Source organism: Sciurus vulgaris (genome assembly GCF_902686455.1).
Source record: "Sciurus vulgaris genome assembly, chromosome: 8".
In the NCBI taxonomy this organism is placed as follows: Eukaryota; Metazoa; Chordata; class Mammalia; order Rodentia; family Sciuridae; genus Sciurus; species Sciurus vulgaris.
In genome coordinates this window covers 79,267,237-79,295,155 of record NC_136468.1, presented here as the reverse complement: position 1 = coordinate 79,295,155, position 27,919 = coordinate 79,267,237, and the positions used below count along the sequence as shown (strand labels likewise).

The window sequence follows — 27,919 nt, the reverse complement described above, 5'->3', positions numbered from 1 at the left end:
GAAACTCAAAGACAATAATTTAAAATAACACATCAATACAACTCACAAAAGGAAATCTGTCTGAAGCGCCCATTTTTTCTGAAAACAATTTTCTGAAGTATTTATTTGTCATCTCATACAAATATTCCACCAAAATAAACACCACCACCCCCCAGCCGAAAGAAAGAAAAAAAAAAAAGTAAGAAAAGAAATTCAAAACTTTCAAGTAAGGGAAAAGGGAATTACAGGTAGATATTAAGAATGAAAACTTCTCTCTCAATAAAACCAGTTCTAAATCTTTTACTTTACAGACCCTAAAATCAACTCAAAAGTGATAAGAAAGCAGCTCCCAAAGATGGCTAAGAATGCAATCTCCCGCCGAACCTGCCCACTGCACACTCCTACCTGCTCCCATCACTGTAACTCTTTAACGACACAGTCACTACAAAATTACTGCCTAATAATTAAATACGGTGGCGCAACATATAAAGCCAGTTGCTGTGGATGAAAAAATACCTTCAGCAGCACTTTGCATCTTCCTTCAAGACAGCACGTGTTTGGCTCTTTAAAATATCTCACCTCACCAAGCTTTCTACCAAGAATCAGAATTAAGACTGTCCTCTAACCTAACCCAGGAGGATATTTAGAGTGGAGAGGGATTTCGAGACAGGTTTAGGTTAACTAATCCAGGAGCACCACAAAGCAGGTCAAAGCTGTCAACAAATTAGTACCAAAGAAGAGATCACAGAGTTGCAAATGTCAGAGGGAGCATGTGCTCTGGTAAACCGGGGTGCAATTTATTTTAATGCAAAAACTGGAAATAAGAGAATCCAAGAACTGGCTCTCTCCACTGGCCTTCGACTCTATTCGGCGGGCTGTGTGGGGAATGAACCTAATCCCCCCGGATCGCGGGGATTTGGGGGCGGGGAGGGGCCGCCTCCCGCACTAGCGAGCCTGAGCGCCCAGCCCCCGTGCCGAGGACGCGCTTCGGACACTCACGTTTTCTGCACCGGCTTCCGCCGTTTGCGACTGGCATAGGTGATGTTGGCGCTGCTGCTGTTCATGGTCCCAGCCGGCGGCAGCTCCTTACCGGTACAAACAGCCCGGTTCCCCCCGACTCTGTGGCGGCCGGGAAGGCGGCGACCGCCGGCGCGTTCCACAAAACCGCACTCGTTCCACCTGCGTCCTCCTGGGACAGTGACTAGGGCGCCGCGCCCCTCGCGCCGGGCTCCCGCAGCCTGAGCCAGTCCAGGTGAGCTGCCCGGGCTGGCACTCGAGGGAGGGGGTGTGCGGGGGGGGGAAGGGCGAGGGGCGGAGACCCGGAGCGAGGAGGCGCAGGTGTCGTCTACACCCGCGTAGGCGACGCGGTGCTGCCCGAAGGTGAGGTGGCCCGAACGGAGGAGGAGCCTGGGCGTCTGTTTAGAATCCTGGCCTGGGTCGCGCGCGGTGGCGCCGCGCCCCGTGACCGTCACTGCTGCCCCTAGGGTGAGGGAGGCGCCGCAGCGCAGCTCCCGGGGCTTTCCCGATCCTGGGTGCTTCCCGCCCACGGAGCTCAGGCACCGGCCACCAGTCCTTGCTGCCACTTGCTTCCGTTCGGCTATAAGCCTGCTCCTGGACTAAGCTGGCGGTCCAGGGCACGCTCTCGGGACCAAGCGTCGAGCGGACTCCTCCGACGCTGTCTCCCGCAGTCGCGCGCACCGGCTGAATAGCAGAAGCGTCCCCGACCCCTCACCGGCCTCGCCCCGCCCTACCCTGATCCCTCGTAGCCCCGCCCACCTGCTGGGTCCCGCCCCACCACCGTCTCCCTAGAGGGTCACACCCTCATCCCAGCGCGTGATGACGTAGGACGTAACGACGCCCTACAGTAGCCATCTTCGTGAGGTCCAGAGGAGGTTTTTTTTGTTTGTTTTTGTTTTTCCTATGGCCCTATTTTCCAACTGGGAAAAGGGTGTCAACGAATTACACTCAAAATTTTTTTGTAGCCATATATCTTTGATTACATCAAGGATGCCAGGTTGTGAGCTTAATTTCACTTACTTGATACTGAGTCTGCCAACTTGCTAAGAATTTCAGTGAGCTGACAGATAACCAATAGAACTGTAAGTGTTCTAGCAGGAACTCTTCAGAAAACCGCATTTGCGTTGAAGAGAAGGAGTCGTTGTTTTTTTTGTTTGTTTGTTTGTTTGTTTGTTTTTTTGTTTTTCCTTTAAGTGTGTCTCTACAGTAGCCAATACAATGTATATTCCTCAGTTGATTTCAGTAAGATTAGAAGAAAGCATGAGAGCATTCTAGGATATAAGGCATTTGGGGATATTAAGTAGTCTTGTATGATTGGAGAACAGGTTATGGAATAAGGACTCTGATACAGAGTTGAATAAAAAAAAACTGAAGATGATATTCAGAAATTCTAGAAACAAATGATAAAGTCTTGATGAAAAGTCCTGATTTTATTCTATGGATAATGGAAGTCTTTTAAAGATTGTAATCAGGGAAGTGACATTATGGTGTCTTGGAAAGTCACTCTTGGAGGAATTTGCAAACTGGATTACAGGAGAGCAAGAATGTATGCAAGGAGAATAGTTAGAAGTTGACAGAATAGTCCAGGTGAAAGCTCAGGGAAATAGCAGTGGGAATGAGATAAGAAAGTATAGAAGATGATAGAAAAGGATAAGGAAAGAGGGGATGAAAGAAAATAATGGACTGGGTTCAAGAGTTCTGACTATTCCGTTTAACAAGATAGTGACTAGAGACAAGAAATATGTTTGCTCACAGAGCCAGAGGGCACCCAGGTTAAAATGAAGATTCCTAGATATCTTATACCATATTCATTTTAAAATATCACATTTTAAAGTATCTTCAGATCAGTCTACTTTGTGAGATTGTCACCTAAAATTCAGTGCAACAAACAAATTGAACTCATTGTATTCTTTAGCTGTCCTATCATTGGCCCTAATGTTCTCCAGGTTCATTCTTCACTCAACTAGGAATCATCTTAAATTCCTCTACCACTGTGCATGGATCTAGAAAACACGATTGACTTTTGTTCTTTGCATTATCCACAATTCAGTTCCCACCACCTGTTCTCCAATAATGTAAGAAAGATAGTGCCCTGCTCAAATGTCAATTCATTCAGAATTCTTTCACTTATTATAATATCATTCCCTTTCATACATTAATCCATTCAAAAGATATTGTGGGAACACCTACTGTGTGCCAGGAATAATTCTAGTACTGGAGAATTAGTAGCAAGCAAAACCAGAAATATACCAGCTCTCAGGAGTTAAGAACATGTGGAATGTCATAAATGTAATGGGAAAGTACAAGATTCTGTATTATGTTCCAGTGGATAAATTTTACCAGTCATTGAGGCAAAGAAAGCTTTTCCCAAGAAAATAACTGAGTTGATGTCTGAATAGGATTACTTAAGGGAAGAACATTCTGTATACGTAATTACCCTTTGGTGGGAAAGAACCTGGCAAGTATGAGGGACTAAAAGAAGTTCAGGATGAGCAGAGGGGAGGAGAAATAATCAAATTGTGTTTCAGAAAACTCACTTGATCTGCAGGCTGTGGAGCAGATTAAAGAGGGAGAAGTAAAGTGAAATGGATGGTAGCTTCTTAGGAATCCATTGCAATAGCCCAGCCAACAGATGAAAATACTGAAGCTAGAGTGGCAGTCATGATGGAGATAAAGAAAATATAATAGATTTGGTAGATATCTGGGAGATGTCAAATGAGCGGATACATTGCAGGAAGGAAAAGGATATGTCAAGAATGTAATGCATAGTTTTCTGTTGTATGGATCCAGCTGGGGAATGACAGCTACTGGTGGAATTAGAAATTATTAATTAAGCTTCAAACCTTATGTTTGAGGTATCCTTCAGACATCTAAGAGAAGATGTTGAGTAGATTAGGTCAAAGAAAAGGTATAAGCTGGAGACATAAATTCAGAAGTTACTTGCATTTAGGCAAGAGAATTTGGAGGTGCCATGTATGTATACTAAAATTTCATGAATGTATACTAGAAAAGAATGAATAGAACTGAGCCCTAAAAAACTAAAGAGCCCCATATTAGAATTCTGTATCTAATGGCTGGGTAGAAGATGATGGTCTTGCAAAACACACTGGAACAAGAGTTCTAGGTGGTAACAGCAAAGTAAGGTGATCATAGTGTCATGGAGGACAATATGCAGAAATGTTGGGAGATGTGAACCATGTTGAATGCTGTTGAGAGGTTTAAATAAAATGAGAAATGAAAATGTCATTTTTACCTCCTTGACCTGGTGTCATGGATGACTTCAGTGAATGCTGTGTTGGGAGGCAATGGGTCTGTGAGTTACATTGAAGTGGGTACATTGTTGACATTCAGAATGTCAGAAAATGGTACCTACAAGCAGATGATTTTTGGGGGGCGGGGGCAGGGAAGAGGTGGTATTGGGGATTGAGCCCCCACGCATGCTAGTCAATGTTCTATCAGAGAGCTATATCCTCAGACCTTCTTATTTTGAGATAGTCTCACCAGGTTGCATAGGCCACCCTTGAATTTACTATCCTCCTATCTCAGCCTCCAGAGTAGCTGAGATTACAGGCATGCACCAACAATCTTTGTCAAATGGTTCTTTTTAAAAGGTTAGTGGTGAATAGGAAAAACACTGGTCGGTAGGTAGGGGAATTGAGGGATTTTTTGTGTTTTGTTTTGGACCCAGGCATGCTGGCATACACCTATAGTTCCAACCACATGAGGCAGGAGGATCTTGAGTTTGAGGCCAGCTTGGGCAACATACCAAGACCCTATGATGAAGATAATGATGATGATGTTGTTGTTGTTTTGTTCCAGGTTTTCGGTGGGTGATACTTTAGCAGGTGAGAAAGACTGAAAGACTGACTATGTAAGAAAGACAAGGGGCAGTGAAGGAATAATAGATATTGATAATAAAAGCAGGAGGGAATGAGTTTCAAAGTATAGGAGATTAGGACTATAGCAGATTAGATAGTAGTGGATATAACTTCCTAAGTGCTTTTTTCTTAAAAATGATCCACTGCTTCTCATGGGGAATTATAAGAAATGCACAATCTGTGTGTCCTTACTAAGTCAAAATCTGAACCTGTAACAAGTACTTTGAGGTGAATCAACTGCATATAAAGTTTGAGGAACCATGCTTTAAAGCCACTGGAAGAAAGGATAATGAGTGAGATATACTAGACCAGTAAATTTTAGATCAGAAAGATGAAGATGTGATTGGAGGTTATTTTAGCATGAGCTTCAAAGGAAGTGTGTATATTGTGGTTTATAGTTATTGTTTTAATTTTAGAAGAGCATAAATTAAAAATAATCTGGGAAGAAACAACAGGAAGGTAAACATCAACCCTATATCTGAGCTATGTCAGAAGAGAAAATAATTACATACCATCTGGGAAGGCTTGTAGGAAATAATATCCTCCTGGAGAGTTGGAGAGCCAGCTTTTAGTTTAAGGCAAAAAGAAAAAATACAAAAAAGCAAATCTCCAAAAAGACAGTGCATACAGGGTGAATTTAATGTTTATGGATTAGTAGATTAGCAATTCCAAGGGCACAGAGTCAACTTCTTTTCCATTTCTTCATTTCTATATAAGCATGCAGAGCCATTCTATCTGAAGTGCATAAAGTATAAAAGAATAATTTCCTTCCAGCATAGTAAAAATGCACATCAAAACATAATTTATTGAATCTGTAGTTTATAGTTCCTCATTAGAAAAGGGGTATATTCTATGTACTAGATTCAATGAATCGATGTTTCAGGGTTTTTTTAATGTCTACCCTTTTTAGGATTGTTAGCCTTTTATTCAGTTGATGTCTATCTTATTTTTTCCTGCTTCCTTGCTCTTATTTTCTGTATTTGACTTTAAAACTATTTTCATTATCCAGAAGTATTACATGGTAGCTTCTATGATATAGCCTCAGTTAAGTAATAGATCCTTGAATAGCCAGAATTAAATACAGTGTCAGTCAAATTTCCAGAATGCACTTCATTTCAGTAGTGACACTGTGAACTTCCCTTTAACACTGTTCTTAGTATGTTAATAAAGCTAGTTTTTAGTGTAAAAATTATTTATAGAAAAAAAAATGAGCTGGCACTTTCTAGAAACTATTGCTTTTTATGTCTAATTACCAGAACATAATTCTCAAAGTATGGTTTGTGACCATCTGCTAAGATTGTTAACTTGACCCTGATCAATTTTTAGTAGCAACATAATTTTTTTCTTTTAACAATTTGCTTATGAGGGTCCACGCACACTTGACTGCCTTAACCAGAGAATGCCACTCTTTTAATTAGTTGAGATGAGTTTCACTTCTGAAATTTCAGATGCAGCTATATGTCTATAGGTTTCTTTTCTCCTGCTAAATAGGATGAGAAAAAGAAATGTTAGTACTTATAAGTATCAACTGTTCTAGTATAAAAGAAAACAACTACTAAACTTTTCTGTCACAATATATGCATTCATTTTATTTATTTATTTTTTATGTGGTGCTAAGGATCAGACCCAGTGCCTCACACATGCTAGGCAAGTGCTCTACCACTGAGCTACAACCCCAGCCCCTATATGCATTCATTTTGATGAACAAAATATTTTAGCTCCTGTAATATACCAGACACTATGTGATACATGGTGATATCAGACATGGTCCTGTCCTTTTAGAACTTGCATTGTAATAGAAAGATGAGAATAGCTACACAAATAAATGTATAATTTCAATTGTGGTAAGTGCTGCAAGATAAATCATCTGAGTATGCTTAATAGGTAGATTTGACAAAGGGGAAGTTCTCTGAAGAAGCTTGAGTTGAGCTTGAGTTGAGGGGTAGGCATTTGATAAGTGAAGTGAGGAGGGAAGGTTATACCAAGAAGACAGAAAATGTATCTCTTCTTTTTTGTCGCCTTCAATCCTACAGCTCCTTACCCCTGGGTCTCAGAATACTTTTTTAACTCAGACTCTATATCTACATCTTATATCACACATTATAACTATATCAATTTATTTATTTATTTGTTTGTTTATTTATTTATTTATTTGTATTGGGAGATTTAACCCAGGGGCACTTTACTACTGAGCCGTGTCCCCAGCCCTTTTTTATTATTACTATTATTTTGAAACAGGTTCTCACTAAGTTACTTAGGACCTTGCTAAATTGCTGAGGCTGATCTTGAACTTGCATTCCTCCTGTCTCAGCCCCCCGAGCTGCTGGGATTACAGGTGTGCACCACCATGCCCAGTTATCAAGTATTTTAGAAATCCATAGCCCATGTATCCCAATCTATGTACTGAGGTGCCCTGGGTGTACCAATACAGACTCAGAGGGGTACTATCATCGCGAGATGCTTTAAAATTTCAAGACCAACACTGTGTTATCAGTTGGATTCTATGCAAACCACTAGCTTGAGGTAGCTCAGAAATTCATTAAATTGTATTCCATTCCTTTAGATCTTTGTGAAGCTGGGTTTCTCTAAGTTGTGATAAAGTCAATTATCAGGGAAATTACTATGGAAGAGGAAATGAAGATGGTGGTTTTAAATATGATTTGAAGATTTGAAAAGTTGTACAGTGTCCAACAGAGGTGTATATCTCAGTATATCTCATTAGTACTAAAATGAAATTAAATATGTGTATATTATTATTTAAAATAACTTATGTTAGGATAGACATACATGACTTTAGACCTAACTATCTAATAAATGGAACTATTAAGTAATTTTTCTAGCCTGTACCCATGAAAAAATTACTGAGATGTTAAGAATCCCATGAACCAAGAAAGTCTGGGAACCTTAAAATAGTTAATTTCCTCATTTAACAGGTGAGAAATCTCAGGCCCATGGAGATAAAACTTATAATCCAGATCTTCTGACTTCTATTCCAGTCTAAAAGATATTATTTCACTGTGAACTGTTTTAGTTCATTCCTTAAAAACAACCACTTTACCTATCAGTTGTTTTGACTCTAGCACTTACAACTCTAACACAGACATATGCATCTAAGGGCTAGTTCTTAATGCTTAATGCTGCCTTTTCTTGCTTAGATATTCTACAACAATATCACAGTCAGAAGCCACAAGTAAGTAATTAACAGATATTGAAGAATTGTGTAAAGATGTTTTAGACTGATTTTAGTCTTAACTGTGACAGAGATATGCAATAAAATATAGGAATAGTCAAAATTATTTTCATTTACTTAGGGAATATTCTTAAAATGTCAACATGCATTAAGTTATATTTTGATTTTTGCTTTCTGGACCTCTTTTTATCATAAATGTGATTTTTGATTATGGGAAATTTTATTTAAAAACTTTGTTTCTCATGCTAAGATTCATATCTGATTTTTGCATTTTATTAAGATACATATAAATATAATTTTATATAAAGTCATTTAACTTTAGAGATAAATATATTTTGGTATATATAACAATATTTTCTGCATTTTAAATCACTGTAAGTCAAATGAAGATCAAATCCAATTATTTTAAAAAGAGCAAATTAATTTGATTTTTAAAAATTTTAAGTGAATGTAAACTACTATGATCTCAAATCTACGTTCGAAATTTGATGAACTTTAAAAGACTAGCACATTTTTAGTATATTAAAACTGCCCAACAATTTGTTCTTTCTTGAAAAATGTTTAACTTAAATATAATCACTCTGTAGACAGTTCTCCACCTGTGTTGCATATTGTAATCACCTAGGAACTTTATAAAATAGAGTTGCCCACGCTCTATATATGTCTTGATTTGATTTGTCTGGGTTATCTTGGAAATTAGGATTCTTAGGGTGATAGTTGTATTTTGGTTATGTTGGAGAAGATACTTATCAGGAAATGCAGGCAAGAGATGGAAGACAAATGGAAGAATACACACAGTTTCTGTACGTATTCACACTGAGAACAAAGTTAAAAACCACAATCTCCATTTTGTAGGATTCATGGGATGAACAATATATGCCTAGTTATATATTTCAAGAATTTGTTTGGTTTATGCTAATTATTTTCCTGTATTATACAGTCTGTTACAAATAATAAAACACCAATAGTTTCTAATAACTTATGAAATTTTTTACTTATTCTTATACATTGGAAATTTCTCCTTTATCCATTATCGTTGTATATAATCATAGACTTTTTTAAATACCTAAGTAGTCAGGATTTATAAGACTTACACACTAAAGTAGTAAGTTTTTTTAACCTTTTGGGGAAAAAAAGTTAACTCATACCACTAATATCTTTTCACTTTAGTGCTTTGCAAAACAGGTGCTATAAGTAATATCCTCAGAACCTCCTCAGTCAAACTGTTTACCAAGCATCAGAAAAATCTGCCATTACCTGATTGGTAAGTTGATAATGATAAAGGAGATTTGGTTACATGTTTAATCAAGGGGATGTAGTTGAGGGTGGAGTGTCCTGTAAAACAGCATGTTCTCCACCCTTCCCTCCTAAAGCAGTCTGTAAGATTTTCCCTTGTAAAACTCCATGCTTTAGCTGAGTGACTTTCCTGCCTGAACTTAGATAGAATTTCCATCTGCCTTTACAGAAGAAAGGAGTTCTAATGAAATGGATTAAAAGCATTCAATTTATTTCAAGTTCTTGGACAAATCTCTTAGATTCTTTTCATCACTGCTTTGGGTTAAATCCATTCTGGTTATCCAAGTCTATATATAAAGCGTCTCTCACAGGGACCCGATGTAGTTTAGTGGCAGAGTGCTTGCTTAATCCGTGTGAGATCCTGGGTTCAATTCTCAGCACAGCAATAACAACAACAACAATAATAATGATAATAATAATTTTAAAAAGAATCACATAACGCAAAAGTGTTTTAGGAAAAGTCATGTGAATAATTGTTTTGGAGTATAATAGTATCTGAAGAAATAAGTAGACTATTTTATAATGTCAACAATTCCTATCTAAACTCCAGAATCCAGGGTTTTTCAAATATTTATTTTTTAGATATTTGTGTATCATTTTCTTTATTATTTAATTATTTAAATACTTGTTGTTAGTGCTTATATTTAAGCTGAACTTTTATATGACTTTTTAAACAAAGCACCAGGAAAAAAATCAACATACGTTCTTTTAGAAAAACACCAATCTAAATCCTGTTAGAGTGCTTTGACTATATATGTAAAATATACAAAAGAAATAAAATGCTGACTTTGACTCTTTTTAGTTACTCTCAAAGAGCTTAGACAAATGTTAACTTCAGCAAAAACTACATTAACAAAATGATGAGAAAATGGAAGTCAGTATAGGAGAACACAATCCCCCAAAATGTTTTGTTTCAATTATAGAATTTGTCTATTTTAGGGCATAAAATGTTGACATTCTGAAAGAATTTCCTGAAGTATCTATAAACATGCCCTACATGAAAAATTAATAAAGGAAACAGCCTAGATACAGCAGATTAAAAAGTCAGTTTGTTCATACTCGAGGTATTAACCAGTAATAAAGCAGGTTGTGGTTTTTAGGCACAGAAGCTTTCAGTCTTTATTACTAAGTGTCGTCATTATCTGTCAATTTAAGGAAGGTATTCTTTTCAGCAGTACATGAAACAATACTGAATAGTTGAAACTTAACAGTTCTTTCCTCATCTTTTAGCATACCCCCAAAGAGGAGAAAAATATATCAGTACTAAAAGTGAAATATTATACTATTTAAAACTAAGCACTCTATGTCATTACATTTTAAGGGTCAAGTCTCTAGCAATTTGTTTAACTTTTGCTGGGAAACTATATAGTTTAGTGACTAATAATGGATTATTTGGTGATAAATAATAGCAATGACTTGTTTAAGCAAGTAATTCCTGGGTTCTGTATTGCTAGTTTCCATGTTAATTGTGCTCAGGAAAAGAAATAAGTAGCAAGTATATTATCACTACAGAACTTTAATATTTGATTTTCCATGTTTTCTACATTTATTCTTAATGTATACTCAAACAATAAGAAAGAAACCAAATACAGAAGGAATGACAAATGTTGTAAATTTTAATATATTATCTGAAGAAGTAAATATTTTATAATGTAAACAATCCCAGTCTAAACTTCATCTACCTAAAGAATAATAAAAGTAATGTTTTTGACACTGAATTATAACAGACTGTCTTAAAGCAAGTTTATAAAGCATGTGCAAAGAAATACATATATATGTATATATATTCACATATAGGTAAAATCATGTATATTTATACACATATATAAAAATCATTATCAAGTTTCCTTTAGCTTTTATGAATTTACAGCTTATAGTTTCTGATCAGTTTTGATAGAATACTATATATTTGGGATAACTGAAATACTGACCTTTGTAAAATGATATTATCCAGATCATTTATCAAATAATAGAGTAGATTTGACTGTGAAAATTTTTCAAAGAAAAAAATTTAATGTTATGCTATTGTAATATTGAATTTATTTACTTATTTTCTAATTCAAATGTAAAAGTTAAATTGAACTTATGATTTACCTACACAAAACAACAAAGGAAAACCCCTCATCTCTTGTGATCTCTTTAACACACTTCCACAATTATATGTGTGTATGCTCCATATACAAATGAACCCCTGTATAATGTATACCGTATCTTTTAGGAGTGAAAACACTAGTTCCTTATAAAAGGTGAGCTCCTGCAACAGGAATGTTCAGATTTTCCTCAGGCTCAATTACTTTTTCTAGTAATCCCACCAAACTTATCTCTGGGATAATAATAACCTTCACTGTTATATGCAGGATGAAAAAGTTCCTTTTGACTTAAAAAAAAAGTATCCAACTGTTATAAACTTAAAATTCTCTATCTCTAATTAATATGTTGAGAGAACTATCTGTGATTTTGATATAACCTAAACTATTCAAGACTTAGGTAACTTGATCTTCATCATTTGATCCTTAAGCACAATATATTGTTTACTGTGTATTCTTTTCTATATACTTAATACAAAACTACTAGCTTTACTTCTACCAACAACTTCTGTTATTTCCTTTTTTAAAAGAGCATATAAATCTGTTATAACTACCTATAGTGGTTTTATCTGCCCTTCATTTATTCCTTTGTATGAATTTAATTGCCTCTTTAATTTTTAACCTAGAATTGTTACTTAAGTCTAAAAAGAAGAGTATATGATAATTTAAATTTTTCTTTTAAGGTATAGATTAGGAATGTTTGCACTTTGATCATTAAATGCACATATAAAATATTTCCCCAAAGTTATTTGAAATCACATTTGAAATGGAAGTTATGATGTAATTGAGCAAGAATCTGATATTACTGATGCATTAAATTTTCCATTTCATCCAAGTATTTATTTGCATATGCTATGTTTTTTATTTTAATATGAAACTACAAATGTAGGAAGATTTGCTTGAAAACATCTCCATTCCATTTTTCTTTTATGTATGATTAAAATTCAAGATGATTTGGCACCTCAAATTTTTCCTTTTAAATATTTTTCTGTATATGCTTAGCAGAAAACATAAATTAAGATAAAGAAAAGGTTACAACTATTGCCATATTGGTAAGCTTTACCCAGCAGAAGGAAAGCCACTAATGCAGCCTCTAATAACGTCCTTTCCCCCATTTTAATAAGAAGGTTTGTGTTGTGCTGACATTAAATGGATTAAGCAGCAATCCTGCTGAGAAAAATACTCAAAGGTATTAAACCCTAGCAGTGTTGGTTTAACTGTAAGTACTGTAAAATAAGATTAAGTCTGAGTTTGGAAGAAGAAGTAGGTTTGACATGAGACTAAAAGGTAACAATATTCACAGATGCCTGAATTAATGCTTCAGTGAAAAATATAATTAGCACAAGATTTGAAAATATGTCTCCTTTGGCAAATGTCTTCAGAGAGTAATCAGTGCTGTAGACTGATGTAGTGGAAAGAGCACTGGGCAAGTGGCCAACATCTTTGAATCCCGGATTGTTGCTATCGCACTTGCAAGTTCTGTGACCTTGAATAAGAAATTTCCAAAATCTTTGAATCTTCCTGTGATGAGTATAGCCAATTGGTAACCATACTTACATTTTTACAGTATGTATTTCTGTACTGCAGAGGCTGGAAGGCATTTCCCAGATTTCCATGTCATTAAACTACCAAATGCAAATCAGGCTCAGTCAATTAGAGGCGTTTGTTAAGATTTGAAGGCAAAAGTCAAGTGGCTGTCATCTCCTGCTGTTTCCATTGTTTTCTGCTGAGATTGTGGAAGCATGATAAGTGCTTCTGTGAAGTTCCAGCACTGAAGTTCTAGTTGCAGGGTTTCAGAAGCTCTTGGGGTGAAGCAGTGATGACTCCCTGTGTTTTCCAGTAAATACCATAGTAACTTCTAGATTTTTCACCTTTCTGATGGAAGCAGAAGTAATCTCGTCTCCCTAATAATTCTACAGTGTTGTGGAAACATTCCTGGATGCCCAGAGTAGAGCCTCTATCTATAGCCTTTCTAATTATTTTATAAGCTTTTAATTCCCTGTAGTAAATCTCTGTCTACTTAAAATACCTGGAGCTTATTCTGTTTCCTGCTGAACCCTAGTTGACACACATAAGCAAATTTTTGTCTTACCTTACAAGGACTTTGAGAAGCCCAATAGCTATATTTAATATTGCTTGCTCTTTTGAAAGATGGACATTCATGAGTTTGTATTCATTAGGATATATTTCTTATCACCTAAATGGATAGTTTCTACTTTGATTTTGTATTTTACTATTATTCCTTTTTTGCAATGGTTATAATTAGAAGCACCATGGCTAACTCTTTAAATGTAAAGGAGTTGACATACTTGAAGGTTTTCAACAGAATTGAAAAATTTTGTTCCATGTTCTACCTCATACTTTAAGAAATAAATTAGCCCTACTTTTATTCTATCGGTTTCTTTTCATAAGTATTTGTTGTTCTGTCAGTGGAGCCAACAGATGTTTTACCTTTACACCAGTCCACATGCCCAGCCACCACTAAGGCATCAAAACTCTTAAAATCAATTATGTTTTGACTTGCTTTTCCATTTTGACCTGACTTCTGACTTCTGACTCCATTTCTCTCTGTGGCTTCTATGTCCTTTAGATGTGAAATGACTTTTACATTCTGCCTCTCCTGTAAGGACTCATCCTTTTTCTTTCCCATAAATCTCTCTGGTGATTTGTATATATAATTAGACATCTAAATTTCTAACCTTTGCTATCTCAGGTCTTTAATTTACTTAAATTCACTTGAATTTCCAATTCTTCTCAGTAGGTAAATTTAGAAAGTAAGAGAATCACATGAATTACTCATTGCTTTCTAATAACATTGATATATAGTATTAGTATATATGTATAGCATATATATGTATATGTGCTATATATATATATATAGCACATATATCAGAATAAACCACATTGAATTTTCCAGTGCTCTGTATATAGAAAGCTTATTTACTTCCAAATGTACACAATTCCATCATATAATCCTATTTCATGATTTCATGTCATTACTGACAAATTCTAACTTTAATGAAATAGTTCCTAACTTTCAGATTTACCTCCAATTTTCCGATCTCATCTTAAATACTAGCAGAAGCACTGTTCCAAAACTCTTTGTTCTCAGTAAACATGCTACTTTTCATCTCAACAACCTGGTCATTTCTTCTTGTTCATCAATCAATTTTAAATATAATCTTAATATTTCCTATCATCTAGTCTAATTTTACTTTCTTGTCTAATTTTAGCTTCCCCATTCCCTAACCCATGGCCTCCACTTCAATCAGACCAATTTTCTTATGACTTACTGCCTATGTCAAATGCATACTTCACTCTTTATCATGTTTAGTAAGAAAACTTATGCTCCATTTACTCAAATTGCACTGATCCTATAAGATCCATCTCAAAAAATGCTTGTATGTGCCATATATTCTTCACGTTAACTTAGATTTTATCTTGTATCGTTTAGGACTTTTTCATTAATAATCCATGTTCCACACGTAATTGAAAAATGTGCTGGTGAAATATGAAGTGTTTAATAAATATGTATTGATTTGAATTTATATACTTAATCCAAAAATAGCATGAATATTTTATTCTTGATATTAAATGTCCTAAAAATCACATTCTCGTTATTTTATCTTATGATTTGATCACTCCCAACTTTTCTCAACAATAGTGTCTCTTTTTCAGTGGTCAATAGCAAGTTTGATATATTATTTATAATTCAAAATGGGAAGACATTTTCTTTCTTTGAGCTAAGTAATTTGGTTTATATACTCAAAACAGAATATTTCATTGAGAATACAGTATAATATTCACTTCATAGTCATAAAGGAGGCCTTCATTCTAAAAACATTTAAGTACCTGCAGGCATCATGCTGAAAATGAAGGTTACATACAAAAAAGATCTAGTCCTTGCCTAGCTTTCAGAAAGTGTACCAGGTTTGCAGAGGGTGGGAGAAATGTAGCACAGGATCCCCATGAAGTGTGACAATCCAGGATGATGTAAGTAGGAGGCACTCTGTAAGCCCCTAGGGAGAATGCCCAGAAGTGAGAACTAATCCCTGAAGACAGGCCTTCCCTCAGCCAACAAGACTTGAGAAGGTGAGAGAAAACTAGGGAAAGTTCTAAAGGCCGTGAAAGGAAGTCTTGATCAACAGGTTTAAAGGTACAGGAAAACCTTATTTAATTACTTAAATTTTTCTGCTGGTATATTCAGTTCTGATTCAGATTTCATGTGATTTTAACTTACATGTTAGAAGCCAACAAAGTTACTTCAAACCAAAAGAATATGCTGAGATAAATACATTTTAAAAACATATTTTCAGAAACAATTACAATTTATAAAGTGTTTGTAACAGGAACATTATTTTCTTTGTGTTTTAGGTCAGATTCCCAAAAGCTTGGTTGAGGGGGTGCATTCAGAAAGAGGGAAATGGGCTGGGGTTGTGGCTCAGTGGTAGAGCACTTACCTAGCATGCATGAGGCACTGGGTTTGATTCTCGGAGCTGCATATAAATAAATAAAGGTCCATTGACAACTGAAAAAAAAATTAAGGAAAAAAAGAAAAGGGAAACAGGATAGGATAGATAGAGCAAGGAGTATGGTGACAGCTGGATCCTGCAGGCAACTCTGGAACTCAAATTGCATCAGAGAGGGTCCCACCAACTCCCAAAGTAAGAAACCTGGGCTCTGCTTTGAAGGAGGGAAGGGAAGATCACCTTTTGGATACAGTGAAGTCCTCAAATCACAAGGAAATTTCCCAAGAGGAGAAACTGTGAATCTTGCCCCCAACACACAGAGAACCAGGAGAGGATGTGCCACAGTTGGCATAAGGAATGTGGGTGGAAAACACCAACCTACGGGACCTTCTCAATCTTATTTCTTACATTTTAGGGATTTTGAGTTCCACCAAAAAGAAAAAAAAAAGAAACATCCTTCAAATGTCTGTTATACTCATGTATTATAAAAGTACTTTGAGAATTGTGTCTAAAGAATAAAGGCAAATAAAAATGTTGTATACTATATATCTAGCTGAGTCTCAGTCTTGGAGAGAATAGAGACCTTTCTATTCAGGTTGGTCATATACTAGAAACCTGCCAAAACAACATTACCATTGGATCAGGAAGAAAAAGTCACCTGTGAGCTATTTTACATTTGCTAATGATGTTTCTTTTTTTAAATACAAAACCTCAGTCTATTTCCTTTATTTTCCTTATATGGTTTTTCTTTTATTTCTTCTATTTTTTCCCTCTTACATTGTTCCCTCTCTTCTTCTCTCTCTTCCTTCTTTCCTTTTGTTTCTTTTCCTAGTATTGTGACTACCCAACATAGGAGAACCAAAGTTAAACCTGGAAACATGGATGAGACAAATTATTTCAGGAAATTGGGTATGCTTAGGTTTTGTTTTTTGTTTTTCATTCACCTAAAACTTTGTGGATCTTCACATGATTATAGTCTTCTCTGACTTTTGACATTTATAGAATACCCTCCCATAAACCATGTAACACTGATTTTGCTTCTTCATCATTATACTTTGATGAATGTATTAAATATCCTTTGAAATGATATTCTTGAGAAAGATTTATTCCTTAGAAATGCATAACCTATGGAACAGGATCTCCTAAAACTATCTTACCTAAGTTACATTTGTTTATGTGACATCAACTTGTCATCAGAATGAAATTATATTCTCTTTTGGACAAGGACACATTAAACATTTAGAGCAACATGTACATTTTTCAGGAATGCAGTTGCATACACTTCTTATGATATAAGGTGACTTTTACAGTGTGCTGCACTACCACTTAAATTTAAAAGCTCACCACTACTTATTACACCTGTTAAAAGGTTATAGGCTGCCATAATTTAATTCTAATAATTTTTTTGCTGCAGGTAGTGGCTGTATTAACGATGATACAAAACACTGACATTATTATTGTGGTTGCATTGTATTTTTACACATGTTATGTGGTATAGCAACCAACATAGTCATAACAGAAATTTAGTAATTAGTTTACTCAACTGTTGGATGGGGTGCTGTGTTTATCCCTAGGTGTGTTATTGTAGTGATACTTAAAATGAGTGTAATCAGTTTGGTGTAATCACATTAGCAGCAGTTGTCCTAGTCAGAAAAATGTGACTAATGTGGTCCATTATCCTTTTGTGTCATTAGCCCTATAAGAAGTATTCAAAAAAGGTTTTATTATATTTGCATCTACTTTCCAAGTATTATTAACTAATAAACTATTTTGAATTCTCAAAAATGAGTAAAATCCACCTTTTCTACTTGGTCCTTTAAAAGTATGAGGATTAGCACTTATCAAATATAGGTGCTGTGCATTTCATGTACTCTTTTTTCTGTTTGTCTTACATTAACCCTATGAAACAGGTATTTTTTAAAAAAATTAAATAAAATTCATGTGCAGTAAAATTCGCCATTTTAAAGGGGCAATTCAGTGGTTTTCAGTATATTCACAAAGTTATAAAGCTATCAATACTATCTAATTCCATAATATTTTCATGACCAAAAGAAATGCCATAGTAATCAGCAATCACACCGCTTTCCTCTTCTGTCATCTCTTGGAAACTGCCAGTCTATTTTCTGTTCTTCTGGATTTCCCTGTTTAGGAAATTTCATATCAGTGGAATCATAGAATATTTGACTTTTGTGATTAGCTTCTTTCACTTATTATAATGTTTTCAAAGTTCATCCATGTCATAGCACATATCAGTACTTCATTCTCTTCTTATGTGACAATAATATTTCAATGTGTTGATAGCCTACATTTTGTCTATTTTTGTACATTTTGTGAGGTAAGGGTCTAATTTTATTCTTTTGCATCTGGGTATCCTGTGGTCCCAGAACTTCCATTAAAAAGACTATTTCTTTCTTCCATTAAGTGCATTGACACCCTCCAATATTAATTGTTGCCATCTTCTTTTTAAACAGATTGTCACTAGTTTTATCAGACTTATTCCAACTCTTTTCTTGCATTTTGTTATGTCTTTTCTGAAATTTCATTTCGGTACAAATTAATTCTTATACCAAGCAAGGAAACTAGAAAAATATCACCTTAACATTTCCTCCATAGGACAGTTTTCCTTTGCATTGTGTTACTAGATGCTAGAATGAGATGGGAAATGTGCTGGCAATTGAGGACTGAGAGGTAGGTTGAGGCCAAATTATAAATAGAACTAAAGATATCATAGAGGGATTCCAAGTAGGAGACAATCCTGTGTTTATCCTGGTGTGTACATCATTGCAATGAGCTGCTTCCAACCGTGAACTGCTATTGTGAGAGAGGCAGTGAAACCTCTCAGACCCGAGAGACAGAAAAAAATCAATTCAAATTCAGTCCTTCTGACTGAGTAGGTAGGCAATTTTAAGTAGATTATATAATCTCCCTGAACCTCAGTTTCCTCATTTGTGAAACTCACAGATGTTGTGCGAATGCTGTAATAATACCATAATGATGCAGGTAAAATCTTTAGCACAATTCCTAGGATATGTTATGTGCCCAGAAATCATAGTTACATAAAAAGTCTTTGAAGGCAGAGATTGCCTTGTCTCTAGAGTGTCAAATGCAGTGAGGGCCTTCGATCAATATTTGGAGATTTCATTATGTACTTAAGGAGTCACGTTCAGTAGTATTTGGAAATATAGATCTGGAACTTATAAGTTTGTATGTGGTAGCTGTTGGCTCTGTGTCAAGATATCAGCCACATATAAATGGGAAATGAAGCTCTGAGAGTTGTAGTGGTTGTACATATGGAGCAGATAATGAAAAAGAATCTTATTCAGGAGGGAATACTGGGAGGAAGGCAACTTTTATTGGAGCATGTTCTTTAACATAAAATCTTTTTAAAAATTAATAAAACTGTATCCTTTCTCAAGGAAATGTTCATATATATGTTTTACATGCAACTCTAGGGGTTCATGAACACCATGAACTTATCCTAAGAACTTCTGGTTTAAGAAATGAAGGATTAGTATAGAATAAAATGTATGAGTCTTGGAAGGAGAGTATAAATGAGGAAGGTTCATATTGCAATATATATAAACATAAGTTGTATTACTGGTTAATATCTAAGAACAGAGGATTGTTGCTGGTGATATGGGATGCAAATCAAAGATAATAATTGTTCAGAGATCTTTGTCTACAAAGCCTAGTTTAAACCAATTATCTGGCAACCTTAAATTGGGTAAAGAAAATCCTCTTGCTGTGTTGACAACTTTATGATCTAGCATAACATGGATTTCCTCTAAGCACACTAGTCACATTCTGAGAGTAGACAGTATGGAAAGCATATTGTACCCATATTGTTTTTCAAATGTATGTTTCTCATCACTATTAAAATGGCAATTATATAAAATACTCAGAGAATGATGTTTTCTAATTTTCAAGCCTATGAGAAAATTGTGTTGACATAGCATTATAGATAAATATAAAATATACATATAAATGTAGAAAAAAACCTTCCCAGGATGCATATATTTTTCTTATTTAAAAATATTTTCTGTTTTTCCCAGACCAATGTGATCCTACAATATGTATAATCAGAAAATTGAGAAATTACACTCTATTTATGTATGCTCTATCAAAATGTATAAATGCTTTCTACTGTCCTATACAACTATTTAGAACAAATAAAAAAAGTTTTCCATACTTTACAGTCTCAATCATGTTGCCTCTTTTTAAAAGACATGGAAAGAAAGAAGAAAGGGATTTAGATTTAAATTTCTAACTAGTTCCTATTGATATTAAGGATATTCTTATTGATTGATTAGATTCTACTCCTCTCTTTGTGCTTGAACGCTTTGGTAATTAATCCATTTTTAATCCATTGTAGGAATTGCTGAAGTATTCATCTTTTTTTTTTTTTTAACTGGTTGTAAAGTTATCATAGGGACTGAAGTTGGAACTGAGTTTTTTTCTCCTCAACACATTTAAAATTAATCGGTCTGAGGAGCTGAATTGGGAGTAAAGGGATATGCTAGTGGCAGGTTTGTGTGCATGCTTTTGTGTATTTTAATAATTGTGGAATCATTTATTATGAACCTATTGTGTCCTAAAAAATTCATTACCTGTTAAGAAAATAGAGTTGATTTTGAAACTTTTTCTTTGAGTGAAATTTCCCTTTTAATCTGGTTGAGGAGTCAGCATGTAAATAAGATAATGCATAGGGGAGAGAGAGTTTAGTTTCCATGGGGTGGGAGGTATTGGCATCAGATCTGGTATTTTGCTGCCGCCATATTCTCCCTCCCCCACACCATTTTACAACCCAGATTGTCAGCTCCAGGAACTTCCTAGCCAGTAATTGGTCCAGGTTGTTAGCCTGAAACCTCCTCACCAGCCATTGGTTCCCTGTTATTAGCCCGCGAAATTCCACTCATTAAGAAGAGCTCCACTGCCATATTCTCTCTCTCTCTCTCTCTCTCTCTCTCTCTCTCTCTCTCTCACCCTGCGGGCAGACAGGCTTGAGTTCTCCAGTCTGGAGTGGTTTCTGGGTGCTTTCAGGAAGGGGTACATGAGGATGTCATTGAAGAAAAAGTAGTATCTAAGAAGAAACATTGAAAGATAAAATATCAATTTACCTGAAAAGCAGGAAAGAAAAGTAGTAAAAGGGAGGAGAATTCAGGTAATGGGAACAATATGTTCAAAGGCAAGATGGCATAAACACACTCAGTGTGTTCCTGAAATTATAAGTATAGTTATGGTGTAAAAAAGTGGAATAAGGTAGAAATGAGTTGCCACACACAGTATGCTGCATTTCATGAACAAATTCCCATGAGTTTGTAGGTATTTGCTTGAAAGCTATGACTGATTGATGAGAGTTTGAATTTATATCCATATTCCATGTGAAAAGTTTGTGGTTAATTTGCAACGTCTGCCTCAGGCTTGTGGTTGAGAATGGACAGACTCATGTTTTTGGTTTTTCTTCTTGGTTTATTTTTTTTTTAATATCTTTACTTATCCTGGAGGAAGTACTGTCAGATGAAACTTGAAATAACAGGCTAGGAACAGAGCATAAAGAGTCATACAAACTGAATCAGGTGAAATTATGAGAACACATCTTGTAGTGTTTGTGAGGTCCATGTATTTACACTGAATAGTTATCAGTGACCATGATGTTATACAAACTATATTTGGTAAAATAACTCATAAAAATTTGGAAATAAATAGCAAAAGAATAATATATATAAACAGTAAGGAGCTTACTGTAATACAAAACTGAAAGCCCGAACTAAAGACATACAAATAAGGAAAGAGAAAATCGGAGTTATTTGACAAGTATTGTGTGGATAAAATAGGTAGTACTTGATACTCAACAGTTGCAGGAGAAGACTTCTAGGACAATTCCCATATTTTTCTTGGTGTTATCTTCTTGATAGTTGGGCAGACAGTGATGCCATTAATGAGATAGGGAATTCAGGAATGTATGTGTTTCAAGGAAGGGCAGGGTGAACTTGGCGTTTGATTTATTAAGTATAAATACCTGCTGAATATAAAAGATATCCAATGGGCAATTGGAAAATGATTTTAAAGGCTAAGGAGAAAGAGAATTAAGCCAGAGATATATACTTGGAACCATTAGCATTTCTAGGTTATGCAATCCTTATCCAAAATGCTTGAGATCAAGTGTTTTGGATTTAAGACTTTTTCAGATTTTGCAATATTTGCATATACATAATGAGATTCTTGGGAATGGGATTCCAAGTCTAAACATGAAATTCTTTTAAGTATCATATAGGGCTAATACACATATACTGAAGATAATTTTTAATTTAATTTTTTATTTGTTCTTTTTAGATGCACATGACAGTAGAGTGTATTTTGACATATTATACATACATGGAATATAACATTCTAATTAGGATCCCATTCTTCATTTGTACATGATGTGTAGAGTTTTGCTGATCATTATTCACATATGAACAAAGGAAAGTTATGTCTGATTCATTCTCCTGTCCTTTCTGTTCCCATACCCCTCTCTTTCCTTCATTCCCCTTTCTCTAATCCACTAAACTTGTATCTTCCCTCCCCACCCTATTACTGCATGTTAGTATCCACCTATAAGAGAATATTCGGCCTTTAGTTTTTTGCAATTGACTTGTTTCACTTAGCATGATAGTTTCCCGTTCCATCCTTTTGCCAGCAAATGCCATAATTTCATTCTTCTTTATGGCTGAGTAATATTCTATTGTGTATATATACCACATTTTCTTTATCCATTCATTATATTATTTTCTTTATCCAAGCACCTAGGTTGCTTCCATAGCTTAGCTATTGTGAATTGAGCTGCTGTAAATATTGATGTGGCTGCGCACTATAGTATGCTGATTTTAAGTCCCTTGGGTGTAAATTGAGGAGTGGGAGAAGAGGTCAAATGTTGGTTCCATTCCTAATTTTCTGAGGAATCTCCATATGCTTTCCAAAGTAGTTACACCAATTTGCAGTCCCACCAGTAATGTATGAGTGAAGCTTTTTCCCTACATACTCTCCAATACCTATTGTTGCTTGTATTCTTGTTAAGAGCCATTCTAATTGGAGTGAGATGAAATCTTAGGGTAGTTTTAATTTGCATTTCTCTAATTGCTTGAGATGTTGAACATTTTTTCATGTTTGTTAACCATTCATATTTATTATTCTATTTAGTGCCTGTTTGGTTCCTTGGCCCTTTTATTGATTGGGTTATTTGGGTTTTTTTGGTGTTAATTTTTTTGAGTTCTTTATATATCCTGGAAATTAATGCTTTTTCTAATGGAAGGGTGGTAAAGATTTCTCCCCTTCTGTAGGTTCTCTCTTCATGTTCTTGATTGTTTCTTTTGCTATAAAGAAGCTTTTTAAAAAAGGTAATTTTATATGATACTTTTAATAATTGTGGACATTAAAGTTTGTGACAGCTGAGGAGTCTAAGAGGTTTGTGTTTTGGTTTTTTTTTTTTTTAACTCCTGGGGATGCTGAGTAAACTGTGCCTGAAATCAGGAATGACATTTTTCATTTGTGGCACCATGTCACCACTCAAAAATTTCCAGATTTTGGAGCATTTAAAATTTCAGGTGTTTGGATTAGCAATGCTCCATCTGTAGCTGGTAGTAAATTGTAATTTGCATAACAGATGCAGTAAAGAAGCCAACTGGTCATCCAGGCAGGTATTTAGAGTGGCTTTATTTTACATTCACCACGAGTACAAAGGTAAGTATTTTGTTTTCAACATTGAAGAACCAGAAAATGTGGCTGATTCATAGTTTTCTCAGACTCTTAGGAATAAATAATCTCTATGTGTCAGATAATTAAATTCTCTTTTCAGGGGATATTTTTCCATTTTCTTTAAGTCTTTACTATGAACAAATCATTGTTTTAAAAATTACACAGTGATCACTACGTTCTAGGAAAGTGCTTAAAATATAATGGTAAACAATGACAAAACCAAAAACCAGTCTGTGGTTTTGGGTGCTAAACTTCTCTTCCACCATGATGTTCTGCCTCACCTCACACCCTGAGGAATAGAGTCAGCCTTCTGCGGACTAAGACCTCTGAAACCATTGGCCCCCAAATAAACTTTTCCTCCTCTAATTGTTCTTGTCAGGTCTTTGCATCACAGCATCAAAAAAGCTGACTAAAAACATCCACCCTACTTCCAAAAACACCATTAACATTCCTGAAGCACTCAAGTCTTCACACTTCAGTATTTCCTCCTCCCTGGGTGTGCTGGAACTGGCTTGGATCCATTTGTGACAGCCAACTGTACACATTTCTTCTCAGCTTTGTGTTCAGGTATGTCATGTTGATAGCTTAAAATAGGCCATAGTGCGTATATTATACCACAGAAATCAGCAGACAGTTCAAACTAGAGCTTCCCCTCTTCCCAATCCTGACCTGTTAAATGTTCATCAAGCACTCTCTCCCATTTGTGTGTTCTGTGTCTGTCTCTCTCCATTTTAGCAAATTTGTATCCCTACGCTCTTGATTTGACCATGTAACTTACCGACATTCATTTTTTTTCTCCTGTTGGATAGTATTTATTACCAGTTAGGTAACCATCATATATTACTCTTTTTTGCTTTTGACCCAGGAGAGCTTCTGTCTATTGTTAAATGATTTCTTCAGATCACCTGAATTTTTTGTAAGTAAGGATTATGGAACTTCCTTTCTGCTCATCTCATGTTTCCACAAAGAAGGAACACTGTCTTAGTAACACACGTGGCCTCACCTCTTTCTTATTCTTAATGAAAGATGAAAGATAGAAAATGGGTTACATGATAATATGTAACATCTATTGATCTCTGTTCTCAACCAGATTAAATAATAGGTAATCCTACCCATTTATCCTTGTTTCTGTGCCCCAGGTTCATGAAAGATGTCCTTTCTGGGGCAGTCTGTTCTTTAGACTCAACTTATAACTCCTTTGGCTGTCTCAAAACAAAGCTGGGAAGGGGAGTAGCAGGGAGAGAATTTGCAAACTGTTTTGTTATGGAAGTAAAACCCTTTTCTCTAATCGTTTTATCAGGCACATAACTAACATATTTCTGTCTGATGCCTCAATTCTCAATAAAATATGAACACTGGAGGGAAATTTTTTAATTTTTAAATCCCCTGTAAGTCCCAAAATTTTCAACATACTGCATAATTACTTCAAATATGACCTCCCTGTGCAGCCTTCCCTAAACAAATTAGCTAAAACCTCTCTCTTCCTTTTGAGCCACTAAAACACTTGTTGAAATCACTTACCTAACACTCATCATATTCCGTTTATGCATACATGCCTCTTATCCCCTAAGTAGAAAAGTATCCAGTGCTTCCTTTCATACCTCTGGAAGCTCCATGAGTAGCTAGTTAAGAGTGGCTGTGTTGGGCTGGGTTTGTAGCTCAGTGGTAGAGCGCTTGCCTAGTGTGTGTGAGGCACTGGATTCAATCTTCAGCATCACATAAAAATAAATAAAATAGAGATACCATGTCCATTTATAGCTAAAAAAATTTTTAAAAAGAGTGGCTGTGTCAAGGGAAATTAAAGGACACAATGAAGACTTTTTATCATCCATTATGTAGATTTTGTCACATATATTGTCTTTTCAAAAATAAAAACAATAATAAAATAAACTAACAAAATAAAACTTTATTCTAATTGATCTTCTAAATCTACAAACTATAAATTAATCACTAGGAACAACACACCTACATCATATCAGTGCACCTCCACATGTTTTGCAGGATCACGCTTCAGTGTTGTGCCCTGGACTTGAGACAATGAGAAACATCTGTGGTAGACATCACTGTGTGCCTCTGTATTTTCTAAACAACTTTTTTTTTTTTTTATTCCATAGTTTTAAAATTACTTTCAATACTCTGAACTAGGGAAAAAAAATTTGTTTTTACATTTAAACTCTATGAGTCTTCAAATTAGATCAATCATTTATCATATTACAAACAAAACAGTAACAACAAATAAAGACCTATAGACTGTGGTCACTCTAAAGCCTGAATATTATCCCTATGTACAAAACAGGTGAATGCAGAGCTGCTTTGATTAACTCAGAGCTGAGACTTGCCCAGGTCCTGGCTACTTTTCCTTACTCTTCCTTAAGGAGTACTAAACTACAAATTGTTGCTTCAAACATTAAACTGTCTTGTTTCCCTTTAGCTCTTGTGAACCAGGAAGCTCACAGCTTAGTGTCTTCTTAACATTTCCTGTGTCAGATCTTTCAATATGGCTTTTCTCCTCTTTCTCCACTTTGTTTTCTGTAATTATTTCAAGCTAGAATGGCTGTGTTTATAGTGCTTTGAATATATTATATTGATTGCATATACCTTAATCTCTCATTTTGATGGAAATACCGGTTTTCCCAGTAGTTTAAAGCACACACTCAGAGTCAACTAAGGAATGATATACGTCAAACAGACCTCTGTACATCTCTCACTATCATGGGAACACTATGGAATCTGAAATGAAAATGTAATAGATGAACTATATAATTAAAATATAAATTATTTGTGGATTCTGAATTTGTGGAACGATAGTAATACACAAGTGATTGTATGTGTTTTAAAAAATATATTTTGAGAAAAACATTTGCCCATACCAGTTCCCACATCCAAAACCAACAGATGACACATATAGCCTGAAGCTAATAAAACTGATGACAGATATATCTATTTAAGACTATGGATTGTGACTCCCAGACAGCTGGAGAATGCTTTACTGGAATAGTTGCTAAATACAGTAGCTGCTTTTTCCATATCAACATTACAATTGGCAATAACTATATCCACAGTGAAGCATGAGCTCAGGAAACCGGCTATGTCATATCCTAGAGCTAGATTTGTTAAGGGTGTATAAGTGATATTAGAGTGGTTAGAGAAAATAAATACAACCTGAAAATTCATCTGTGTGGCAGCTAAGACTGGAAATTTCCAATTCTCTTTGAATTGATCTATAAATTTGCAATAGGTACTGATTTGTAAGGAGAAAAAAATATTAAAAAAACTCTTCTGCCTTAATGAATATTCAATTCAACATTTTTTGTTGTTGTTGTTGTTGTTGTTGAGACCCTAACATTTGCTAGACATTATATTAAATTGCAAGGTTTTCAAGATAAGCAAGACATTCAGATAATACATAGAACTTACACAGGAAGAATAGGAAAAAAGCAAGAACGCTAGAGTTTAGGCATGACTTAGCATGATCCTTGATTTGTCATATAGTTCTTTGCTGGTTCCCAAGACTCACTGAAAGTCCTGCCTCCAGTGAACCCCCTACTAACAACTCCCTTCTGGCAAATCAGAAGCCCAAATAGCTTCAAATAGTTCATTTTTCTTTGTTTAGAGTCTGGGTTCTCAGTGTGTGCCACATTTTCTTGTAACCATTTGAGGTAGACTCTATTACTAACCCCACTTTAGTAATGAAGAACCGGGGTGCAGAAAGTATGAGTAACTGGACACAAGTCTCACAGGTAAGACAGATTCCAGAATTCACATCCTTAACACTTTGCACTAAGACTAGAAACAAATGGAGCAAATCATAAGTGTATTTATTGCTGCGCCTACTTTCCTTCATTGGCCAACACAACAACAACACTATGTTGTGATTTATGTTGTTAGACTGAAAATAGAAGAATATTCCTAAGGCTAACCCACTACTGAGCTTAACTTGCAATCCGAAAGGTGTGACAATATTTAAATTGTCATGTGTATAATGTAGCCTGTCACAAAACTGTAATTAATAATACTTTTTATACCAGCTACTTCATAGAACAAGGGAGAAGGCTATTAGAAACATATTCTAAATTTTAAGATTAATCTTTATTCTTTTCTTATTTTAGGACTTGGAGCTCTGGAAAGAAGCATAATATTTTCCTGATATTGGGACTAGTTTGTTTAAAATTCATAACTTAAACCTTATTGTTTTTGCTGTGATAAATGAACATTTTTTCCTTAAATATATTTATGAAGATGCTGAGACCATTTGTGATCCTGTACTTC

General features: G+C 35.3%; 1 protein-coding gene and 1 long non-coding RNA gene across 2 annotated transcripts in view; one reads left to right on the top strand and one right to left on the bottom strand.

Moving 5' to 3' along the window:
* AHR (aryl hydrocarbon receptor) overlaps positions 1-1,722 on the bottom strand; it is a 53,751-nt gene extending 52,029 nt beyond the window's left edge. Inside the window, exon 1 of the mRNA XM_079149368.1 lies at positions 979-1,722. Coding sequence (XP_079005494.1) covers positions 979-1,043 — 65 coding nt within the window. The 5' untranslated portion in view covers positions 1,044-1,722. The remainder of the gene's footprint in view (positions 1-978) is intronic.
* LOC306667099 lies at positions 1,107-27,901 on the top strand. Its single transcript, XR_013765448.1, has 3 exons — positions 1,107-1,231; positions 24,030-24,217; positions 27,760-27,901. It is a non-coding gene; the product is annotated as an uncharacterized lncRNA (long non-coding RNA).
* Positions 27,902-27,919: the final 18 nt, after the last annotated feature.